This window comes from Podarcis bocagei, assembly GCF_964188305.1.
Source record: "Podarcis bocagei genome assembly, chromosome: 4".
NCBI lineage: Eukaryota > Metazoa > Chordata > Lepidosauria > Squamata > Lacertidae > Podarcis > Podarcis bocagei.
Window position 1 is genome coordinate 11,295,087 of NC_138128.1, and position 21,023 is coordinate 11,316,109.

Sequence of the window (21,023 nt, forward strand, 5' to 3'; positions counted from 1 at the left end):
TCTCCCTCTGCCTGGCAGAAAAACAAGCTCACCATGTTAGCTTACCTTAATTATCAAAATAAAAAAATTCCTTCCAGTAGCACCTTAAAGACCAACTAAGTTAGTTCTTGGTATGAGCTTTCGTGTGCATGCACACTTCTTCACACGAAAGCTCATACCAAGAACTAACTTAGTTGGTCTTTAAGGTGCTACTGGAAGGAATTTTTTTATTTTGACTACGGCAGACCAACACGGCTACCTATCTACTACTTAATTATCAAGGCTCTGATTAAACCCCAGCACCCAAGAATCTAGAGAAATGGGACACCCAGGGATCTAGAGGTTCTTTGTTCCCCCACTAACTCATAGCAATATTTATAGCATAAGCCTTGTCAGTTGAAGGAAACAAAACGAAAGGCAGTGGTACGTGGCTGCTACATGTCTCCAAAGCAAGCACATTTTTCCCTCAAAGAATTCTGGGCACTAATTTAGGTCCCAGTTACAATTCCCAGCAACCCTCAATAGTGGTGCCCAGGATACTTCTGAGGAAGAAAATGTATTTTGCAGGTATGGTGTACATCAGTGGTGTCCAAACTTTTTTCAGAGGGCCAGATTTGATGAAGTAAATGGCTGTGAGGGCTGACCAAAGCACCAACCAAAATTGGTAGCTTTTTTGGGGATTGAAGTTGTTGAACTGCCACAGGTCCGGTGGGCTGGATTGGGCCCCAGAAGCAGACTTTGGACATGCCTGGTGTACATACTCAATAAAGCATGCCGATTCCAGGTTCACTCACTCCAAGGTATCAATAAAAACATTTCTACTCAAGAGTAAAGGAACGAGAGGTAAAGGACAGTTATCTGCATGGGTAGGGTAACATTTAAATCTGTTACCCAATACATGTAGCTTATTACCATACTAGAGTTTTTTTAGTTGGGATAATTGTCTTAATGTGCACAAAATAAGTGGTTTGTTATGCACCTCTAGTGCATGTGAAAAGCTATTTTTTGCAATGATTATTTTGTATTTTGGACCAAACTAGACAACATGATAGAGGATCCGCATGTGGGTCTCCTGGGTAGTGGTTTAATACATTTTTAAAGAAAAAATGATCGGTTTTGAGGCACTGGAAAAAAGGTTTAATCTTTCCTTCCTAATTGCAATTACCCCTGACTGCAGCTGTTTGCCGCTCTCCTTCGGGTAAAATGCAGTAGGGGGCAATTTAGATCAGGAAGATGATCCCTAGCTGCATTGAATAAGGAACCAAGGTTTACCTAGTCACTGCTTTCCTGCCATCCTGTCTCATTTAGCTCATACAGGTGGTAAGTAGCCTTGTCACAAAGAGTTCACTCTAAATCTTTCATAGATTGCTGTAATAGATTGCTTTCATAGATTGCTGTAACAAATTCATGACCTTGGCAAGTACTTAAGGATCAACCAGTGGAAGATCAAAGTTTATTTATTTTTCTACCAGCATACAAAAACATATTGCACATCAAACAACCAAAACAAAAATAAAAATACTCTAAGGACTAACGTATATAGTTTATACAGAATAAACTTTCTGGAAATTGATCTTTTCAGTAGTTCTGGTTATGTCTTAATGGACATGACTAATTCAGCTTAAGTGTTTTAACTAAAGCTATGTTTGATTTTTAAATACTGTACAGTTTAATAAATAAATCAAACAAAGCCTCAATGTAGAACAGTCACTGCCAATGTCGCCCAATATCCCTGCAGATTGAGAATTTAATAAATGTATTCCAGTGGTCTGCAGTATTTTCCCCACTACATACAGCATTTAAAAAACAATGTATTAAAACAGACCAGTTTCCAGACTAAACTAATGGAGAAATTACAATTCAGTGCAAAATATTTTAGACTGCATTTTTTTTTCTAGTTTTCCTCAGGTGAAGAAGTGGTTGCATATTATTAAAAATGTAACAAAAGCAGCTAATGCTTTCATAAAGAAGGTTACGTTAGGGATCCCCCCACATCTCTGCCATATTTTGAAAACAAAATAACATTTCCTATAGCCAGCAATTTGTTTTTATTTAAATGTTACATATACTATTCTCAAGGCACATCTGATGATATTTATAACACAGTAGGTGTCAAAGTATGTTCAACATTGGATTTCTTCAGGATCCCTCCCCGTTCTGTTTTCCAAAATGGAGGAACTGAAAGTGCGGTGTCAAGACTCGCGATCCATATTCTATCTTTGGCAAGCTTATACAAGCACTATTGTAAAATGTAAATGTAAAGAACTGTAAACTAGGAACTCTGTTTATGAAACACCATTCAGCACAGCTTCGTCCTGTTTATTCCCATCTTCTTGTACAGTACTAGGCCTTTCTTCAGGACTATGCTGCAAATTGGAAGGCTCAGTCTCAGAAATAACTGCAGGGCCATTTATGGCCTTTTCAGAAAGGCCAACTTCTTCAATCACATCTTTTGTCTGAAAATAAAATTTAAAAAAATTAGTGACAAGACGACGCATGAATCATTCATAACGTAAGCTACTATTTTCCCTTCTCTCAAATTCAGATGTTACTAGAAAAGCAAGTTTTAAATAAAAATTAATACATTTGATTTCTGGTACCTCTATATTCTTACCTACAGCATTCTGTTTGTCAATTCCGTTACCTTTTCAAATAATTAAATCGTTTATTTTAAAATCCAGTTAAAAACATTTGCTGCGTAAGCCATTTTGTGACAATGAATTACATACATGAATTGTCTCTGAGGAAACGGGGACATGAACCACCATTATTTTTCACAGGTGGATAACAGATGAACAAGATAAGCCTTCTTCACTGAACACATTTACATTTATTAGGCTCATGTCCAGCTTATGGGCTTTCTCACCTGGTTAGCTGCTGTGAGAACAGAAGGCTGTGATCACATGGGCCTTTGGTGTGACCCAGCAGGGCTGATATGTAGCCAAGTACTCCCGCCTTAATTGTCCTATTATGTAAAATATTAACATGCCGTCACCTTCCCCACACCAGCTCACTTGAGACAAAAGACTAACAAAGGTTTGGCAGTCAGCACTAATGGGAAGGATTTAGATACAGAATCCTGTAAAATTGCTATGTAGGTCAATGTAAGGACCTATGATGGTACCAGACTGTGTTTCCCTAGTGTGTATCAGCACCAGCGTGATGGGCAACAACATTTAACAGCATTTGTAGTCACTCTCCTCTGATGTTGTGGTGTCAATGATTAAATTATTCTATACACACACGGGAGGAGACCACGTATTTCCATTAACTCTATCATTTTGTTTCCTGTAATTTTTCTTACCATTTCTTTCTTGGTTTTGGCCAGTGTTTCCCTTGGGAGGTTTCTTTGTCTACTCTGAGATTCTGCTCTTGATATATAATCAGCAACTGTTACTGTGAGGAGAGAGAGAAAAATTATTTTTGCTTAAATTACTTGATGTTTAAGAACTGAGCAGCCACCATTGGCTGCAAACCAACAGGGCCCATTTATGCAGATGCCTTATAAGGTTTTTATATCACAATACATTTCTCAAAACTCCTAAGCTTTCAGGAATGGTTGCTGGGTGTGGGGAGGGAGGGAGATTCTAAACCCCAACTGTCTACATATGTTTTGAATGTTTTATCATTTAGTACTGTATACTGATAGTCTCTGAAGGATTCTCAACTACAAACGGAATTATTTGTCAAGTTACTAATTGTCTGGGGCAATCTAAAGCCTCCCCATAGCTTCTTACTCAGAACTAATCCTAATCAAGTCAATAAATCTATGTTTCCAAAGGGTTTCCCTATTCATGTCTTAAGCAGGACAGGATTTTGTTTATAGACTGCATTATTACTAGAAAATGATTGGTTTGCTAGGGTAGTGCTTACAGCTTTCTGAATTATATTCTGCAAAGAGACCAAAGGAAAATTATTTTGATAATAAGCTTGAAAAATACAAAGTGGTTTTAGACCAGGTTGAGAGGAAGGTGATATACGGGGCCAGGCAATCTGACCAACATGGCCTGGGTGTCAGCCCAGGATGAAATTCTTCGGGACTGAGCATTAAGGGTCATTTATTTATTTGTACTTATAGCCTGCTCTTCACCAAATGCCCCAATGAAGAGTTATAAAAGTATCACAATTAAAATACAAATTGCATTAAAATCATAAAATAAAACCACAAAACAGAACAACTGTGCACAGCAATTATAGCTTCAGAACAGGTTCGAGTTTCCTGTTATTGCCAAGGGGGTTAATGTGGTCTTCATCAACAGTGCTGCAGAGCTGCATGTAAGCAATCTGCTTCTGCTTAAAATTATTCACAAAAGGGGAATATGTGTTCCTTTAGATTGCAATGTACAACCATTATGCTGGAGAGGGAAAAGAGCACAGTGCAATTCAATGCAGCAGTCTGGATCGCACATCTACATGCACAACATGTAGCAAGAAAAACCTGACAGTGCAGACATTGCCATGTTTCTGAAGATGCTTCATTTGACAATGACCGCCAGACATTAGCTTGTCCAAAATTTAAGATGAACCCAATATGCTTTCACAACAGTTCATCTTTTAGAAGGTGATGTGGGCCTATAAACATATGGCGCTCCCTTATACCGAGTCAGACACTGGTTCCTCTAGCTAAGTACTGTCAATACTGACTGGCGATGGCTCTCCAGGGTTTCTTGCAGGAGGCTTTCCCAGCCTTACCTGGAGAAGCCCTACCTTGGTCTTGGATGGCTCAGTCGGGAGAGCATGAGACTCTAAATCTCAGGGTTGTGGGTTTGAAGCCAGCGTTGGCCAAAGAGATTCCGGCATTGCAGGGGGTTGGACTAGAATGGTCCCTTCCAACACTAACATTTTATGATTCTATGCTGGGGACTAAACTGGGAGCTTTTCTATGGAAAGCATGGGCTCTGTCACTTAGCAACAGCCCTTCTATATGACTTTCTGGTATTTTCCAATTCTGTGCTTCTGCAGAAGCAAATTTACGCCATCATTTGACAAAAGCTGCAGATGGATTGTGTGTGGTATGCCTCTGTTGTTCAATAGCTTGTTTAAGCTGTTGTGTGGGGATAATATAGCAAACGCAACACCAATAATTACTTGAGTGAAATACAGACACTACATTTTAGGGGGAGAATAAAAAAAAATACTTAGCACAACAAACGAGGAATTTACAGGTGCAACACTTAGAATTATACTGAAAGTTATTTTACACCTTTAAAATATGTAAGGTGTTAGTATGCATTTTTAAAAAATCTGTCAAACCACAATTATCAAAGCATGAACATGCAACAATTTTTTATTTTAATTTAGTTGTGATTTCTGGTGTTCTTAAAAGCAAGAGATTTAAGTTTGATTCAAAGGACAGGAAGGCTCCATGCATTCTGGTTTGCTATAGTACTAGAACTTGGCTAACCTACCTTTTATGCATAGTAAGGAAAGATGCCAGAAGGCCGAAGGGAGAGTCTGTCTGACAGTGTTACTTGCAACATGGCATACATACCCTTGCACCTATGACATTCATTTATTGTTGTCCTCTAATTTCAACATAGATTAAGTAAAGTCTATGCACACTTTTACAGTGGAAGTACACCAAATAAAAGGCAACAGTATTAGTTTCATTATAAAAACTAGAACATGCCCCACTGACCATTTCTCATCCTGCAGTTTGATTAGTATTAAGCAATCATTATTTACAAAAGACAGCTTTACATATATTTTAGAAGGTACACAAACAGCAAACGCAGAGCATTCCTTCATGCTTGTGACCAGAGGTGGTTCACCTCTCCACTCGAGTTACCTGGCTGTCTATCTTCTGCCTGACCCCTGAAACGACGCCTGCGACTACGATTGCGTCGCTGGGGTTTTTTGTCTCTATCATCTGCAATTGCAAAGTTTTACTATGAACTTTCTCGGTGACCAACTTGTTCTGCTGGCAATTTAGCACACAACACTTTCAAAGGAAAAAGTATTCAGAATGGCTAAGTAGCGCAAAAAACTTACACATCAGGGGACTGAAAAAGCAACTGCAACTCTGTTTAAGCTGTTATCACTAAGTTGGTACTGAAAGTTAAACATTGGCTAAAGAAATTAATTCCCCATCTCGTGAGAAAGATTTTTTCCTTGGTGTGATTTGCTTAAACTGTAAATGGCTATTCTTAGACACTGAAAATAAACCCTAGACCTGAAATCACATACACAGAAGCCCTACTTATTTTTAAGTATGTTTTGAATCACAGCCTTAGAGGAGCAAGAAATGGGGACTCTTCTCCTGGCCTCAATTTCCTTCTTCCCAAAATTCATTTAGCAAATTCAGCAATAAAACTACTTAAGACCTAGAGAAGGCAAAGGGGACTCTAATTCTTGAGAAGTAAACAAATATGAAATTAAGGCCTGGCTCCTCAGACTTTCCCACCAAGTCGATAGCAGATATCTACATGGAATGAAGCCTTATGAATGAGATCAATGTATGCTCTGCTATCCCATTACTATGGACTAAGGCTAAAATTGGACTGGATGCATATATGGTAACAGGGTAGCAGAGATAGGGTTGCAAAACCCTAGATATGACATAGATATCAGAAAGCATCTCTAAGACAACAATCAAATGAAAGTCAGCCTTTCCGAATATTTGGTCCAAAATATTCCAGTCCAATATAGAGCTAAAATCTTTTAATACTGCAACAGATGAGGACACAGTTTTGAACCACAAGGAAACAAGTAGAATAAAGTGCAAGTTAAGAAAATGAAGAGCGACTATAATATTTTTTAGACAGGGCTGATAAGGCTATTTACATACCTAAGCCATTTTCATTAACAGATGCTGTGTCAGATTCTGTCATTCCATCCATTAAGACAGCATCCTCATCAGTTCTTCGTCTACGAGATCGCCTACGCCGGTTAGTGCTGTGGTGTGATTCACTTGCGTCTGTGTCTGCAGTCTGGTCAGACTCTGTGTTATCAAGTAAACTGTAAGGGTTGCTGTCTGGGTCTTTCAGCACTTAAAGGAAATGACAAAACCAGTAAGAGCACGTTTTCATTTGACACTGTTTTCATCTCATATTTTAACTTTAAAATATTAAAAATCAACCATCATCAAGAAACAGGGAAGTAGTTTAGTGCAATCACAACACACAAAATATGCCTCTCAAATACATACCAGAACTTATAGAGGACTTCCCACCGCGGGGACCACCACGTCCACGACCTCCAGAAACACTGCGCCCTCTTCCCCCTGGTGGACGCCTTCTGCTGTCACGCTGATGTCGACTCTCCCTGTCATCATCTCCTGCTAATGACCAATCACTCAGTTCATCTTTCCTTTCCGATTCTGTTTCAGAGGGATTTGACAGCTCAGAATTTGTTCCTTTACAATAAATGAGAGGGAGAGGTGATAATCAAGTACTGTTCTAGTACAATTTTGAATTTTAGCAGAAGAATGCCACTAGAAAGGAAAGCTGAGATACATGCAATTTTCTGAGGCACAACATTCAGGGATAAACGTTTGCCCTACAAGAAGAAAAGTACCATTCCCAGAAGAATGCACAACGTAAGGCCAGTGCACCAGTGTCTGAAACACATAACAGAACTCAGTACAAAAAACTAACTTGACAGATTAGATGAGAAATTGAACTCTGCAGCACAAACTAGATGCCAAGGTGGATGCATAGCATGTGAAGTAAACCTATTTCTGCACAATCTAATACTGAATATTAGTAGAAAAACTTCATTCATACACACAAAACAGAATAAATGATCACTAATGGGAACCATATCAGAGTGGATCTGAAAGGGGCTTCTTATGTATGTAATTGTGGATGCTTCCATTTCACCTTAGCTTCAACACAATTTCCATGTAATTTATCTATTTGCCACAGAATGCAGAGCTAACTGAACACCTAAACTACTACTTTTACTCTTGTAACATTCATACATCTCAATCTGTTACAGATAAAGAACACATTGCCAACACAAACAAAAAGTCTTTCAGTCAGTCTAAAACCCTACTGCTGATGGTCTTGGGTTATTAATAGCCCACAGTGCTCAGTTACGAAACAACATGGCAGGGAGGGATAAAAGATGTTCCTATGGAAACATACACTATGATGCCATTATATAATGGACAATTGCAATATTACTAATTCAAATCAAAACATGTAAACAAGGAGGAGGGCAGGATTTCCCATTAGAACTTGGGCTGTCAATATGTGACAACTATAAAGGCTTAAAAAGAGAGCCCCAAACCCCTTGAAGTGGTGGCATAAAAAACAACAGAAATGGAAGCCTCTACTTCCAAACATGCCTATTATTCCCAAGTATCCCACTAAGCAGAAACACGAAGGGCTGGCTGCTGAAAACTTTGTCCACAGTGCATACAGAGGTCCAAGATTCTGAACTTGCTGCCACCTCTTTTCACAAGCAACGTAGAAACATGTATGTGGAGCCTGGCATGAAAACAACTCTAAACCTGAATTTACGCATCACATTACCACATATAAAGTAACAGTAAAATTACGCACTCATTGGAACAGCTCTACAGTACCTTATCAGGCAACCCATTTGTTTGTTAGGAGATCATTATTTTGCTGTAGCTAACACTAAATGATATATTTGAAAGATCTGATCAATTTAGACCAAGGTGGACAACAAGCCTCAATACACACTACAGGTCCTTCAGCTATAGTTGGGCTTCTGTATACCCATTTTTGTTAATGTTTGCAGAAACAAGTATGAAAGTATGCTGCCAAACAGACAAGACTATTTCTGAAGTTCGCATTCAGTTATTTATTTTTGATGCTCTTGATTTCCAAGTTAAGTGACAACTCTGGATTTCTTTAAGTGTCAAAATCTTTTAAAAGCTATCAAACACTGGTAATAAAATTCAAAGCACAGCATGTCCACCATTCACAGCTTGGCCTGCACTACGTTTTTATAATTTTCTAGTTGTATTCCTCACAACAGCCCTGCCAGTTAAGCAGCATTATGGTTTCCCATACTGCAGATGATGGGACTCAAGAGGAATAAAGGAAGCTGTTTTATATTGGGTTAGACCACTGGTCAATCTAACCCAGTGAAGGAGAACTTTAGGCCCCAAATTCTTAAGATTTCATTGAGTTTCATAAAGCTCAAGCATTCATACGGGTTCAAGAAGGTCTACCAATATTGAACATCGTTAATGGGGTTGTGTGTGCAATCACCTTTTAGTGATATGCATGTGACCTTTCATGAGACCAATTTAATTCACAGATGGGAGTATAGAACCCTGAGACCACCATTACTGATTGAAATAATTAGACTATCAGGCTAATTTAACACCATTCACTGTTGCTGACAGAAACAAGGCAGGCCAAATTTCACAATGGGCTGCCTAGGAGGCAAACATTGCTCATTATTGAACACACCTAACTAAATTAGAAAATTAAGAAGTGAAAACTAGATTCTCCTGGATCTGAAGCACCAAATGTGTGAGAAATGAGCTGGAGTGTATGAGGTCCTAGGCTGAAAGGTCGCCCCCTCTACCTTTCATCTCTACCACAAAAGAAATTTATCTTATTCCTGCTTTAAACACTTGTGTGAAATTATTCTTTGAAATGCTTGTAAGGGAAGAATTATGAGCTTCCAGATCAAAATTTGGTATCTAATCAGTGTCTATTCGAAGCAAATTCCTGCACTGCCTACTCTAGACTGGCAGTGCCTTTCCAGAGTGTCAGGTAGGTGATGCCGGGGACTGAACCTGCGACTTCCAAAACTGATCTTTAAGCATAACTTACCATAGCCAGAGGTGTAATTGGGGCCTCTCCGTCCCCTACCTCTTCCACTATAGGATCTGGAGCCTTGTACAGAGGAAGGGTTGTTCTCATCTGTGGCATAACCCTTTTCCTTTTCGGGACCTCTGGTGGATGAAGGTCTGAACCCCATGCCAATCTGACGTAGCTGCTCATCAATCTGGAGCCTCTCCATCCGCAGCTGTTCCACCTCCTGCATGGACAGTTACACCAAATGTAAGGCAAGTCCACTGTTTTGCTTTTTTTAAAAAATGTAATTTTAAAAACTCACACCCCCTATTTCTATTGTAACAATATTCAAAGCAGCAAACAGCTCTTTTACTCCTAAGATTCAATTAAGACTATTCAATGCACAGTGCTCTCAGGGCAATAATGCTTTGAGATGTAGACTGAAAGACCCACCGAAAACCAACATGTTATGATGCACTGAAAAGTACCGTGATTTTGAGACAACTTTCATCCACATTGCTTTCAGAGCATTTGGGGTATGCTGTTTGCTACCTTCTGTGTTTCCAGATCCAATACTGATCACCTTCACAAGTCATACTATTGTGCATTCCCATGATTCTGAAACTGCTGTCTTTCCCACAAAGAATGCTTACCTTCAAATAGGCAATATGATATTCAAGAAGCACTTGGACATTCCCAATGCTTTCTTTAGTACCCACAAAGACAAACGGAACCATTCCCTACAAAGATAAAATGTAATATTGTTGAAGAACAAAGAGGGTCACAAGCAAATAATGCCTACAACCCAGTGTACAATTAGACAAGTGTAACTGTACACTGGGTTGCAGCCTGTTTTTATTTTTAATGGGAATTTCTACAACTTTCTATACCATGGATTCAGTCTACCTGTGGGCCTTCTCTCAGTGGATAAAGGGGATAGGTGTAGGGAGCATCCCCACATAAACACAGCAAATTATCACACTACCCAACTTTTTAGTATTAAGACATCTTAAAGGAAGAAAGCTGAACTGCAGTTAGAATTATAACCTAAATACTCAGAGCCAAAGTCTGAAGCCAAGACAACCTTAGCTTGAAATAACCAAAAAGGTGTTAGATAGCAGTTGGCAAAACCCACACATGGCACCACTAAACATTCTGACCTATCAAATGGCACCCCTAAGGGGAAAGGCTGCAGCTCATGGAAGAGAAACCACTTTACATGCACAGTCCCAGAGATACCCCTGTCTGAAACCCAGGAAAGCTACTGCCAACTGCCAGTCATCATAATATTGCGCTAGATGGATTAATGATCTGACTCTGTGTAGGCAGCTTCCTGTGTTCCTACTGCCAATGTAGTAGCATTTGTGAGTGGCATGTCCATCAGACACTAGGCAGAAAGAATAATCTAATGCAGTGGCTTTTCTATCATTCTGCCACTACAATTTATCCACCCCTGCCACCCCTTGGATGTATTACAAATTCCAAATAAGAATTAAAACTTACATCTTCTCTGGGCAGTTTGTTCTCATTGTCTCCTTCAATCCTCACTCGCACAACTCCAGACTTGTCCACAATTTCCTGAATAACTTTGCCATTTTTGCCAATAACTTTTCCTTTAATAAAAAAATAAAAAAAATGAGATTTCTCAAGTATTTCTCAAGCAATCAATAAAAGTAGTTGAAAGGCTGAGAACAAAAAAATTCCCTTTACAATCTCAAAATAATTAATATAAAAGTTATTTATAAATGGGTTCATTAAAAACACAATGCAGTCATACCTCGGGATGAATACGCTTCAGGTTAAGCATTTTTGGGTTGTGCTCCGCGGCGACCCAGAAGTAACGGAACACATTACTTCTGGGTTTCACCGCTCGCGCATGCGCAGACGCTCAAAATGATGTCATGCACATGTGCGGAAGTGGCGAAACGTGACCCGCGCACACATGTGTTACATTCGCTTCAGGATGCGAACGGGGCTCTGGAACGGATCCCGTTCGTATCCAGAGGTACCACTGTACACATTTTCTAACAATGAGGTTATTCCATGTTTCACTCTGCTAGGGACTTTCAGAAGACTGATGTAACGTGTTTATAATCAAGCAAACACTCAGATCTGACTACTGATTACTACTGAGGAATAAGGAAGAAAAAGAGGATATTTTTCCTTAACAAGTCATGTCTCTTTTCTGGGTATGAGAGGCACATTCCAAAAAAGGGAAGTCCACTTCCTCAAGACTACAAGGCAGAAGTTGATGTTACCCAAGGAAGAGAGCTCCCTTCCCGTAATCTGGAACAGCAATTACTTGGGACACACAATTCTTAACAGGAGGAAGATGAAAAGTTAAAAGGTCAATGAACAATGAACTGATCCAAAACCCATGGCAGATGGAATCAGAAATAGTGAGACCAAATGTTCAGCCTTACTCAAAATGAAGCTTCACCATGTAGGGAAAAAAACCCCTTTTCTCCCAACATCTGATGTGCAGGATTAGAGGAGCATCACTCCAGTCCCATGTCACTTTCTACTAGAGCCTACTCCATGTCTAGCAAAACAATGGTTGTACCTTACACTGACCCCAGAGGGCAAGACTACAATGCTTCAAGTTATCAGTAGGCATTGTCCTCAGGTGGTAGGGAAGAAGAGTGAATGAGTCCCAGGCAGCAGCTAAACAAGAACTTGGTCATGAGGAGACAAAGGGAGAAAATATTTATATTCTCCTTCGGTATCATGACCAATACACCAAGGATGGCAGGCAGATGAATGAGCCCAGGAAGCGACCATAGTGTGGAGCAGCAATAGGTATCATCTGCTTAAAATTTCTCTCTCTGGAGAGAGGAGTGGAGCTGCACTTGATCACTGCCTCTGCAAGGAGATAATGAACTGAGTCACTTGAGGCTTCTTAGCTCCTTTGGTAAAAAGAGGATGAAATTAAGAAAAATGAAAGGCAATAATTGAAGCAAAAAGAGTAGGCTGAAGAGGCACAATTGAGGGGAAGGATTGCCTACTCTTCCTTTCCAGCCCGACAGAAATTAACTGAGGGTAGGGAATCTATTTGGACTCAGTTCCCCTGGATAACATCTCCTTCAATTTCCTGCTTCCTCTTCCAAGGAAATAGCCTTCCCATGCTCCTCTAACCATAATCCAGAATACTCCATTTGTTAGTGCAGCACTGTTCTCTATATATACTCCAATGTATCAGCCACCAAAATAGTAATTCAGATGTGCCATTAAAGAGGAGACATCAACATTTTCATACTGATTGGGCAGGGGGAGGGTATTCAAGGATGTTAAAAGGTTTATTACTATTACATACCCACAAGACTCCTAGGAACCTGAATAAAGTCCTCCACAAATTCCAAATAGCTTCTAGCCTTTTTTACTGCCTCAGCACTCTGGAAAAGAACAGAAGCCATTTGTAAACACAATATATTAAAAATTATAACCCCTTCCAACAGTTAAAACTCCTTCAGGCAATTAACATTTAAATGTAAGACAGGGGATAGGTACATAAAATCTCATTTGCAAGTTAAAACTGCTAAAGAAATATACACATTCATATTATTAACTGTGAGATTACGAACTGTGTGATTGGAGTCTAGTGGCCTAAAATACAAGTGGAGATTTGGGAAAATTTCTGTACTATTTTTATTTTAAATTCTGATATTTCTTGGTTTTCTTCAAGTAGCCGCATGCTTCTCTACTCCTTTCTCTAATAATCAAATGTTTTCAACCATTTATATACCCTTAAGCACCATGATTTCTAAAGGAATTTACAACAAGGCCAATCACAAGAGACAGTGTTTAAGTGCACAGAAAGGGATATAAATACATGCAAAATACTGCAGGAAAGCTTCAGTGCAAGTGAAAATAAAGCAGTAACTACAAGTTTCATCATATAAACTTCCATTCAGACACAAGTAAAAACAGCCTTCTATACAGCAGCGGTTCCTGACTGGGAGCTCCTTGAACCCTATGAGGTCCAGAAAACCCACCCAGGTTATTTTCAAACACAGGGATAGAAAGTTTTTCAAACGGTCCATGGCTTGGCTTTTGAAAAACAGGGGGTCCTCAATACTTAGCTAATTGGGAACCGCTGCTTTGGAGCATTCCCTTCTAGCAAATGCATGGTGTCCTTACAAAGGCTATGGAATTTTTGGAATCTTGTGCTCATCTCATTTTTATTTATTTTATTTTAAAATAGTTCCATGTCGCTTAAGGAAGCTAACAAGAAAATTACAAAATATCAACAAAAACCTAAAAACACCTCCCATACATACCAATAAAATCCAATAAAAAGCATACTTGGCCAACTCATTAAAACTTTTTTCCACAGCAACAGCAACCCAGTCTAACCAATAAAACTTAATTCAAGAATAAGACACTTGGAAAAGGTATGTTAGCCTTCTGAAACTACTGTGGTTTGGCAGCCTGCTGCAGATCCACTGCAGGGAGTTCCACAGCCTTTGGGGCCACAATGGAAAAGGTCTCTACCAAACTCACTGATCCTTGGACACCGGAGGGAGGCATCTATTGAAGTGAGGCAGGCTGATATAGTTGCAGGCTCATGCCAAATTCAGACCACTAGGGCAAGTAAAGAAAAAGAATGCCACACAACTACAAAGGTAAGAAACCCCTTGTCTCCTTTTACCTCTCCATAGATCCTGAAAGTTCCGGTATCTTCCTCAAGCTCAATTGCAGTAACTCCTGGAACCTTCCTGGCTTGCTGTATATTACTACCATGTGTTCCTATTGCAAGTCCCATTAAATCTTCTCTGACAACAAATTCCTCGTGAAATGCTGCTGCAAGCTGTTTTGTGCACTAGAGAGGAGGCAAAATAATTTGTTTACTACAGCAGAACTTCAAATATGAGAACAGCTACATCAAGACTGGAATTGAGAAGGGTGGCTGAAATTGGGGGGGCAGTATGAGGACAACTCACTTCTAGATGCTTTGTTGCTTCTTCATTTCTTGACATAAGCATTATCTTCGTTCGAATGCTGCGCAAATGCATGTCACTCAGGATATTTACTCTTTTCACTGTTGCCTCACTGGCAGACTGCAGAAATAAAGTAACAATGATACAAACAGCATTTCCACTTTACGGGGCAATTTATAGCTAGAGATCCCTCATTTTATTTAACAATTCCTTGTTACAACTGCATGTTTTGGAAAAATGTGACAGAACTTCTTCCGTTACTAAGAACATCAAGGAATCCTTGCTGTTTTTGAAACAAGGTCAGCAAACATTTATTTTCATCACTGGATCAAAATGGTGCGATGGATTTTGTTTGGGATAGCCTGACCTACTATCGGCAGAAAGCAATGCCCATACAGATGCATCAGCTGCGGCCGGAAATGAGGATGGGGGTGTACACAAAGTTATGCAAGGTATCTTGGCACACACACCCTTCAGCCTGACCCAGCTGTCTTGTACTGCAATATGCACAGAAGTGTCAAAGGCAAAATAGTAAAGCCTGGGATCCTCTGCCTACTGGTTCTGCCCACAACTTTCTACCCTGGAATCTCCATAGCAAATTTCTCACTCACAAGCAGAAAGCTTCTCAATATACCCAAGTAACAAGGTATCTTGGAGAACTAAGCTGTGCTTAGAACAGACTCATTTGAAACAATAGGCATTGATTTCAATGGACCTACTCTGAATACAAAGCTGGAGATAACCTTCAGTCTTCAATCTTTTTTTTGACCCTCATACACAATCGTAACATTAGCCAAAAAGTAAACTCACACAGTGATCAAACCAAACAGAAAATATACCTTACCAGTACTATTAGCTGAGCAGTTTCAGCCTGGTAAAAAATTCTGCAGGCTCCTACAGCTTTCTTAAAATCCTTATGGGCACTTTCATTAGCACACCTAGAAAAATCAATTTATAAATTAATTCAGGTGGCAGTTTTATCAACAAAACATGCTGCTGTATAAAACTGCAATACTCGAGGCAAAGCATTCAAAAGCATGAAAAAAAATCCAATACCTTTGTACAAGTGAGTGCAGGACACAGATATGGTGATATTCCTGCTATGTTAATTTCCTCTTCCTTGAATGCTGAAGCTTGTGAGACTGGTGATCCATCTTTACCCACCAAACTAATGACCATTAATAAAAAATGAAACTCCTACTTGAAACCCAGTCACCTGTTGCTAGGGTCCCTTCCTATTTCTTCCTCTTCATGCCTCTCAGCAATTTCTGTTTTCTGCCACAATAAAAATCTAGTCTATGGCCTTTGAATTTCTCACCCACTTCTCCCTGCTACAGGCATACATCGCTCTATTGCACTTCACAGATATTGCTCCTTAAGAGGACACAGGTGCAGCTGCAGGCAGACTAGCCACATCCAGGGGAAAGAAGCCCCCCAACTGCTGCCACCCTTCTGGCCACAAGAGTGGAGCTGGCTAGGGCTGGAGCCAGGTTTTTCCCCTCCTGCCCTGCAGTCAGGGGGGCCTGGCTTAATAGACCATAGTGTAAACATAACTTTTATATGCACTGGGAAACCAAACAAATTGTGTGACTCGTTTTATTGCGGTGGTCTGAACCAAACCCATGATCTCTGAGGTATGCCTGTACTGAGAAAATCCTGCTGCACGTCTAGGCCTTCCTATCCATCTGTCTTTCTTAAAGATTCAGTAAAACAGAGTCACAGCATCATCTAATGCATGTCTACTTGGAGGTAAATCCTACTGAGTATAATGGGAACTATTCCCAGGTAACTGTGTACTCAATCTTTCATCTGTCCAAGACTTCAGATGATTTTTTTTTATTTCAAAAAAAATCAGCTTTAGGTTGTTTAAAAGAAAACCAATTTTTAGATAAAAGATAGCAATATAATGAAATTTTAGAGTAGTCACTCACGCTTCTCTTAGATCTTCAGGAACTTCTACTGCACACTTGAAGAATGTGTTCTTGTTAACAGGTTTGTTTTGATTCACAGGCCGAAGTCGTTCGAATGTCACTATTTCATTGTAAGTGGCATCACAGGCAGCATACTCAATGACGTAGAACTAAGGACAGATTAGAATTATTTTTAAAAAAACAATCTAAAGGGCACACATTTGCCCCCCGAAGTCCTCTAAAATTATTGGACCCAAAAATATGCAGAAATACTCATAGCAGTTTATCATCTCCATAGTGCATCACCCTCAAAAAACACATGCCTCAGCTTTGTTGATATACTGCATTTTATCACAGCCCTCCAATGTAAGGGTGGCATACATCAACAATAAGGTTTAAGTTGGGCTAAAGTGTGCAACTGGACAAAAGTCGTCCAATGGGCTTCCTTGATATGGGGGGGGGGAGGATTTGAACCCAGGTCTCACCAATCGTAGTGTAAAACTCAGCCTTTATACTACATGAGAAACAGGAGCATGGGGTTTTTGAAGCCCTAAATATAAGTACGTAAAATGCATTATCCACCTTTGTCAACCTGGTATCTTCCAGATGTTTTTGAACTACAACCCCCATCAGCCGCAGTCAGCACAGCTGTTGTAGTCCAAAACATCTTAAACGCACCAGGTTGACAAAGACTGTGTTATAGGAACAAAAAGGTGTAACATTGGGAAATGAACTGTTATGGAAAACCTGGGGTGCCTTGAATGATGCTCAGGGCAACACTGGACTCTTTCGCTCTTTCCTTCCCTCCCTCCTCTGATGCCCTCTTGCATCTCTGCTTCCCTAGGGTTTGCACAGCTGGCTATTGCAGCAGCCCTGGCTGTAAGCTGTGCAGGCAAATGGTGCCTCTGGGAGGCACACCTCTTTGGGGCAGGGGGTGGGGCAGCTCAGAGACGAGGGTCGGTAGCAACGGCTGCCCAGAGGACTCCCAAGCAGAGGGGGAAGGAGAGGAGGCTGAGGGAACACTCCACAAGGGAGGGTGTTCAAAAAAGGGTAAGAGGCTGCCAGCTCTGCAGGCAAGGGGGGACGTAATTGAGCTCCTGCACCTCACAAGGGTGCCGCAGAAAGAATGTAGCTGGTTAAGGGAGCCGTGGACTCAAAAAGATTGAAAACCTCTGAGTTAGAGGGCTGCATTCAACTAAGGCATACTCAGAGCAGGTTCACTGAAACCCATGGACTTAAAAGTAACAAATCCATTGTTTTCAATAGGTCTTCTCTCGAGTTTGACTTAGCTGGACGCAACCCAAAGAGCACTAAATAGTTAGCATGATAAATATTTGAATCATCCTCTTTGCCTTTGCCATTCCACCACCCTCAGGAAGCAAAACTTTCAGCAAATTTAAATAAGAATACCCAATCCCATCCATTTTGGGGAGTGTATGTAAATAGGTTACTAGACTTGCATACCGTAGGGGTTTTTTTGGCGTGCTCTTGTTTATAACATCCTACACAGAGGTTTAAAACTTTCTTAGGTTTAATGCTTTCTTTAGATGTTTCCTCATGAAGTTTACTTACAATTCCCAAGTTTTACTCCTACTTACCTCCCCTTTCATCATTCGAACTTTTGCTAGCCACCATCCACAAGGCTCTTGCTCATTCGCTCGTGAATACACCTGGGGGGGAATCATACAGCATATTTAAACCATATTGAATAGAGTATCTTTCAATCTTCACAAACTACCCGGATTCATTTCAATGATGTTTGTGGACAGCCAACAAAATCATGGTTACTGAAAGCTGGATTTTCTTTTTCTGTGTACACCAGAATTAAAAGTATCAATACAAATACAGGCATAAACTATTCTGAAAGTAAATTCTTTCCCTTAATATAAAATTTAAGATAATCTTGTCTGCCTTCATATCTTTATATAAAACACAGAAATGGTTCTCAAACATTCTACTCGCAAGGCTCAAATGACACGGCTGAAAATTGTATAGGCCTATCAATCACAAAATGGCAGCACAGGGATGAAGCCAATTACAAAATGGTGGCAGATGGATAAAGAGCTTGGCATAATCTGCTGGCAACAATTTTCTACTGGTGTCCAATTCATCTTTGGAAATAGGTAAAGATGTAAAATTTCCAGAAATTTTGAAGTCATGCCAGGCGGGGGGAGGAGATAGTTTTTTTTCCAGAGGAAACACAAATTTTGGGGGAAACTGAAAAATACCCAGTATTTATTTTTAAAGCAGCATTTACAGATCAAAAGTAACTTTTTTACTTTAGGAACATAAAATGTATTGTGTATGACTTTATCGTAAAATACCATATTTGTTATATTGGAAGTAGAGTTTAGTCAAACAATAATTACAAATTGAATTTACTTTTTAAAATGTGTTACAATTGGAGCTACAAACTACTGAACTGTAAGGAACCTAGCATCTCTTTGGTATTGTCAGTTTATGAGTAAAACAAAGAAAATTATTAAGTATTCTCAAAATCAGTTCTCCACATTGCCATGCAGACACAAAACCGTGTCATGTTGAAACAAAGAATGGTTTCAAATTGGATGGGGGACCGCATGTTGAGATTCCTGCATTGCAGGGGACTGGACTTCCTACTCTACAATTCTGTGGTTCTATGTCTATGAGCCATAAGAATAGCTGAGAAAAGGGTTGGAGGGGAGACTAAATTTAATGCAGTATTCATAGGATCAGTTTCATTTTCTGAACTATCGCAATCAGTTTCTGTTTCTTCATATTTGTCATTATGTGAGGACAAATTTGAGGCATAGACAAGCACGACACAGAACAGAAACAGATCCACCAACCATGGCAACAAGAGGAAGCCCTGAATCCTCCTCCCTTCTTTGGTGACAATGCAGTGCCTCCTAGAGGAATAAATGCACCTTGCTGTTGCATTTGAGGTGTCCTGTGTGTCTAATTCAGAACTTGTTTGTCCTCACTATACATGGTCTTCCCAAGAAGTATGTTACATAGCTTTCATGAAGAATACATTCTACTTGGTAATAACAACATGCAGACTGACTCCCGACAGCTGTGTAGCTACTGGAAAGAGGGGACTTCTTTAATTTATATCCATGGCACATGTGACCAAGCATTGCTGTGAAAATTCCATTCATTTTGACATGATTGGTATTAAGGGTCTAACTTGACCAACAGTACCTCTAAAAATACAAGTCACTGCCCATCACTGGATGAACTCACCTCCACTTCATCTCCTTCACCAATTTCTTTCTTGATATCAGGTGGTGGTGGTAATCTTACTTCAATGAAGGGAACTTGGCGTTCTGGTTGCCAGCTGAAAGTTTCAAATTACATCACAGTCAGTAAGAAAAGGTAACCCTGGTTCACAGTTGTAATTTACTAATATTGGACACAAATGGAATACTGTCCACACTAATATTAAACAGAGAACCTCAATATTCAAAAGCCAACAACATTTTTGTTAGATTGCTTAACAACACACACTTATATTAACCATCCGTGACTCAAATGGTACACTCTATCCTAAACTATGATGCAAATGATTATGAGCAAGCTGTGGTGAGCCTTGGCTTTATGCGCTCTCCCACTCTCTCATCCTTTGCAGATGAGAAGAGAGCAAACATTTCTGCTTTCACTTTAGAATAAACTAGAGTTCCATATTACATATGAATGCTGGAACTGTGGTTTGTTCTTACCAAGGTTGGCCAAAAAAATAGGTTCCAATATCAGTTTTACCCTGGTTTAAACAAACAACACTTCTGTGGTATATACAGTGAGGGGGCAAATGGACAAATTTAGCAGGGGATCAAATACTTTCCCCCCTCACTATAGATATTCAGCATTGTAATTTGTTCTAAAATGAAAGTGGAAGGTCTCTCTCAAGTATTAGGGTCGTGGGGAAAGGAAGAACACAAGACTGAGACTTGTTGCAGTTTGCTCCCAATCACCTAAACCAGAATAGTGACAGCCAGAGAGGAGAGGGAAATGTTCTCTTCTAATTTATAGAAGGATCTCTGCCTTAAGTCACAGGGAGGCAGCCAACAGAGTGGCTATTTACCAGCCTCCCCATTGTCAACACAGTAAGATCAGCTGTATTTCTATTTAAACCCGTTTCAATTTACTATAGTTGCCAAGACTACAGGACTACTGTGGCTCCAAGAACTTAGCAACAACATTTAAGTGTGTTCTTTCTATTTTACATTCAACTGTATTTGTAGTCAAGTTCCTGCGCTTTGTCTCCATAGTGAACTATGTGTTATGTATTTCTGGGGGATGGCACATTATGTAACTAAATAAAGGGAGTAATATTTTTCAACATAGTACGTACTTATTTTCAAACACAACTGTGAGTGAATCCTCATGAACATCTTTGATGAATCCCTAGAATAAAGTATAAAAACTGTTAAATACTTTTATCAAGAATGATTTTTTTCTTTTGCAAAATGGCACCTCCCTCCCATTAGAATGGT

The 21,023-nt window shown here is 39.7% G+C and overlaps 1 protein-coding gene across 4 annotated transcripts in view; it reads right to left on the reverse strand.

Annotated features, from left to right (window-relative positions):
* Positions 1-1,403: 1,403 nt before the first annotated feature.
* Positions 1,404-21,023, reverse strand: part of FXR1 (FMR1 autosomal homolog 1) — a 37,578-nt gene continuing 17,958 nt past the window's right edge. For 2 of the 4 annotated variants that reach the window (XM_081190240.1, XM_081190239.1), the window contains 16 exons: positions 20,882-20,934; positions 19,774-19,867; positions 18,147-18,218; positions 16,570-16,718; positions 15,483-15,576; positions 14,642-14,758; positions 14,350-14,520; positions 13,015-13,093; positions 11,205-11,314; positions 10,355-10,441; positions 9,738-9,945; positions 7,127-7,333; positions 6,767-6,967; positions 5,768-5,848; positions 3,284-3,375; positions 1,404-2,435 (listed from right to left, as the gene is read on the reverse strand). In XM_081190240.1, the coding sequence (XP_081046366.1) occupies positions 2,265-2,435; positions 3,284-3,375; positions 5,768-5,848; positions 6,767-6,967; positions 7,127-7,333; positions 9,738-9,945; positions 10,355-10,441; positions 11,205-11,314; positions 13,015-13,093; positions 14,350-14,520; positions 14,642-14,758; positions 15,483-15,576; positions 16,570-16,718; positions 18,147-18,218; positions 19,774-19,867; positions 20,882-20,934 (1,986 nt within the window). In that variant the 3' untranslated portion in view covers positions 1,404-2,264. The remainder of the gene's footprint in view (positions 2,436-3,283; positions 3,376-5,767; positions 5,849-6,766; positions 6,968-7,126; positions 7,334-9,737; positions 9,946-10,354; positions 10,442-11,204; positions 11,315-13,014; positions 13,094-14,349; positions 14,521-14,641; positions 14,759-15,482; positions 15,577-16,569; positions 16,719-18,146; positions 18,219-19,773; positions 19,868-20,881; positions 20,935-21,023) is intronic. The other 2 variants (XM_081190241.1, XM_081190242.1) reach the window with 2 other exon arrangements.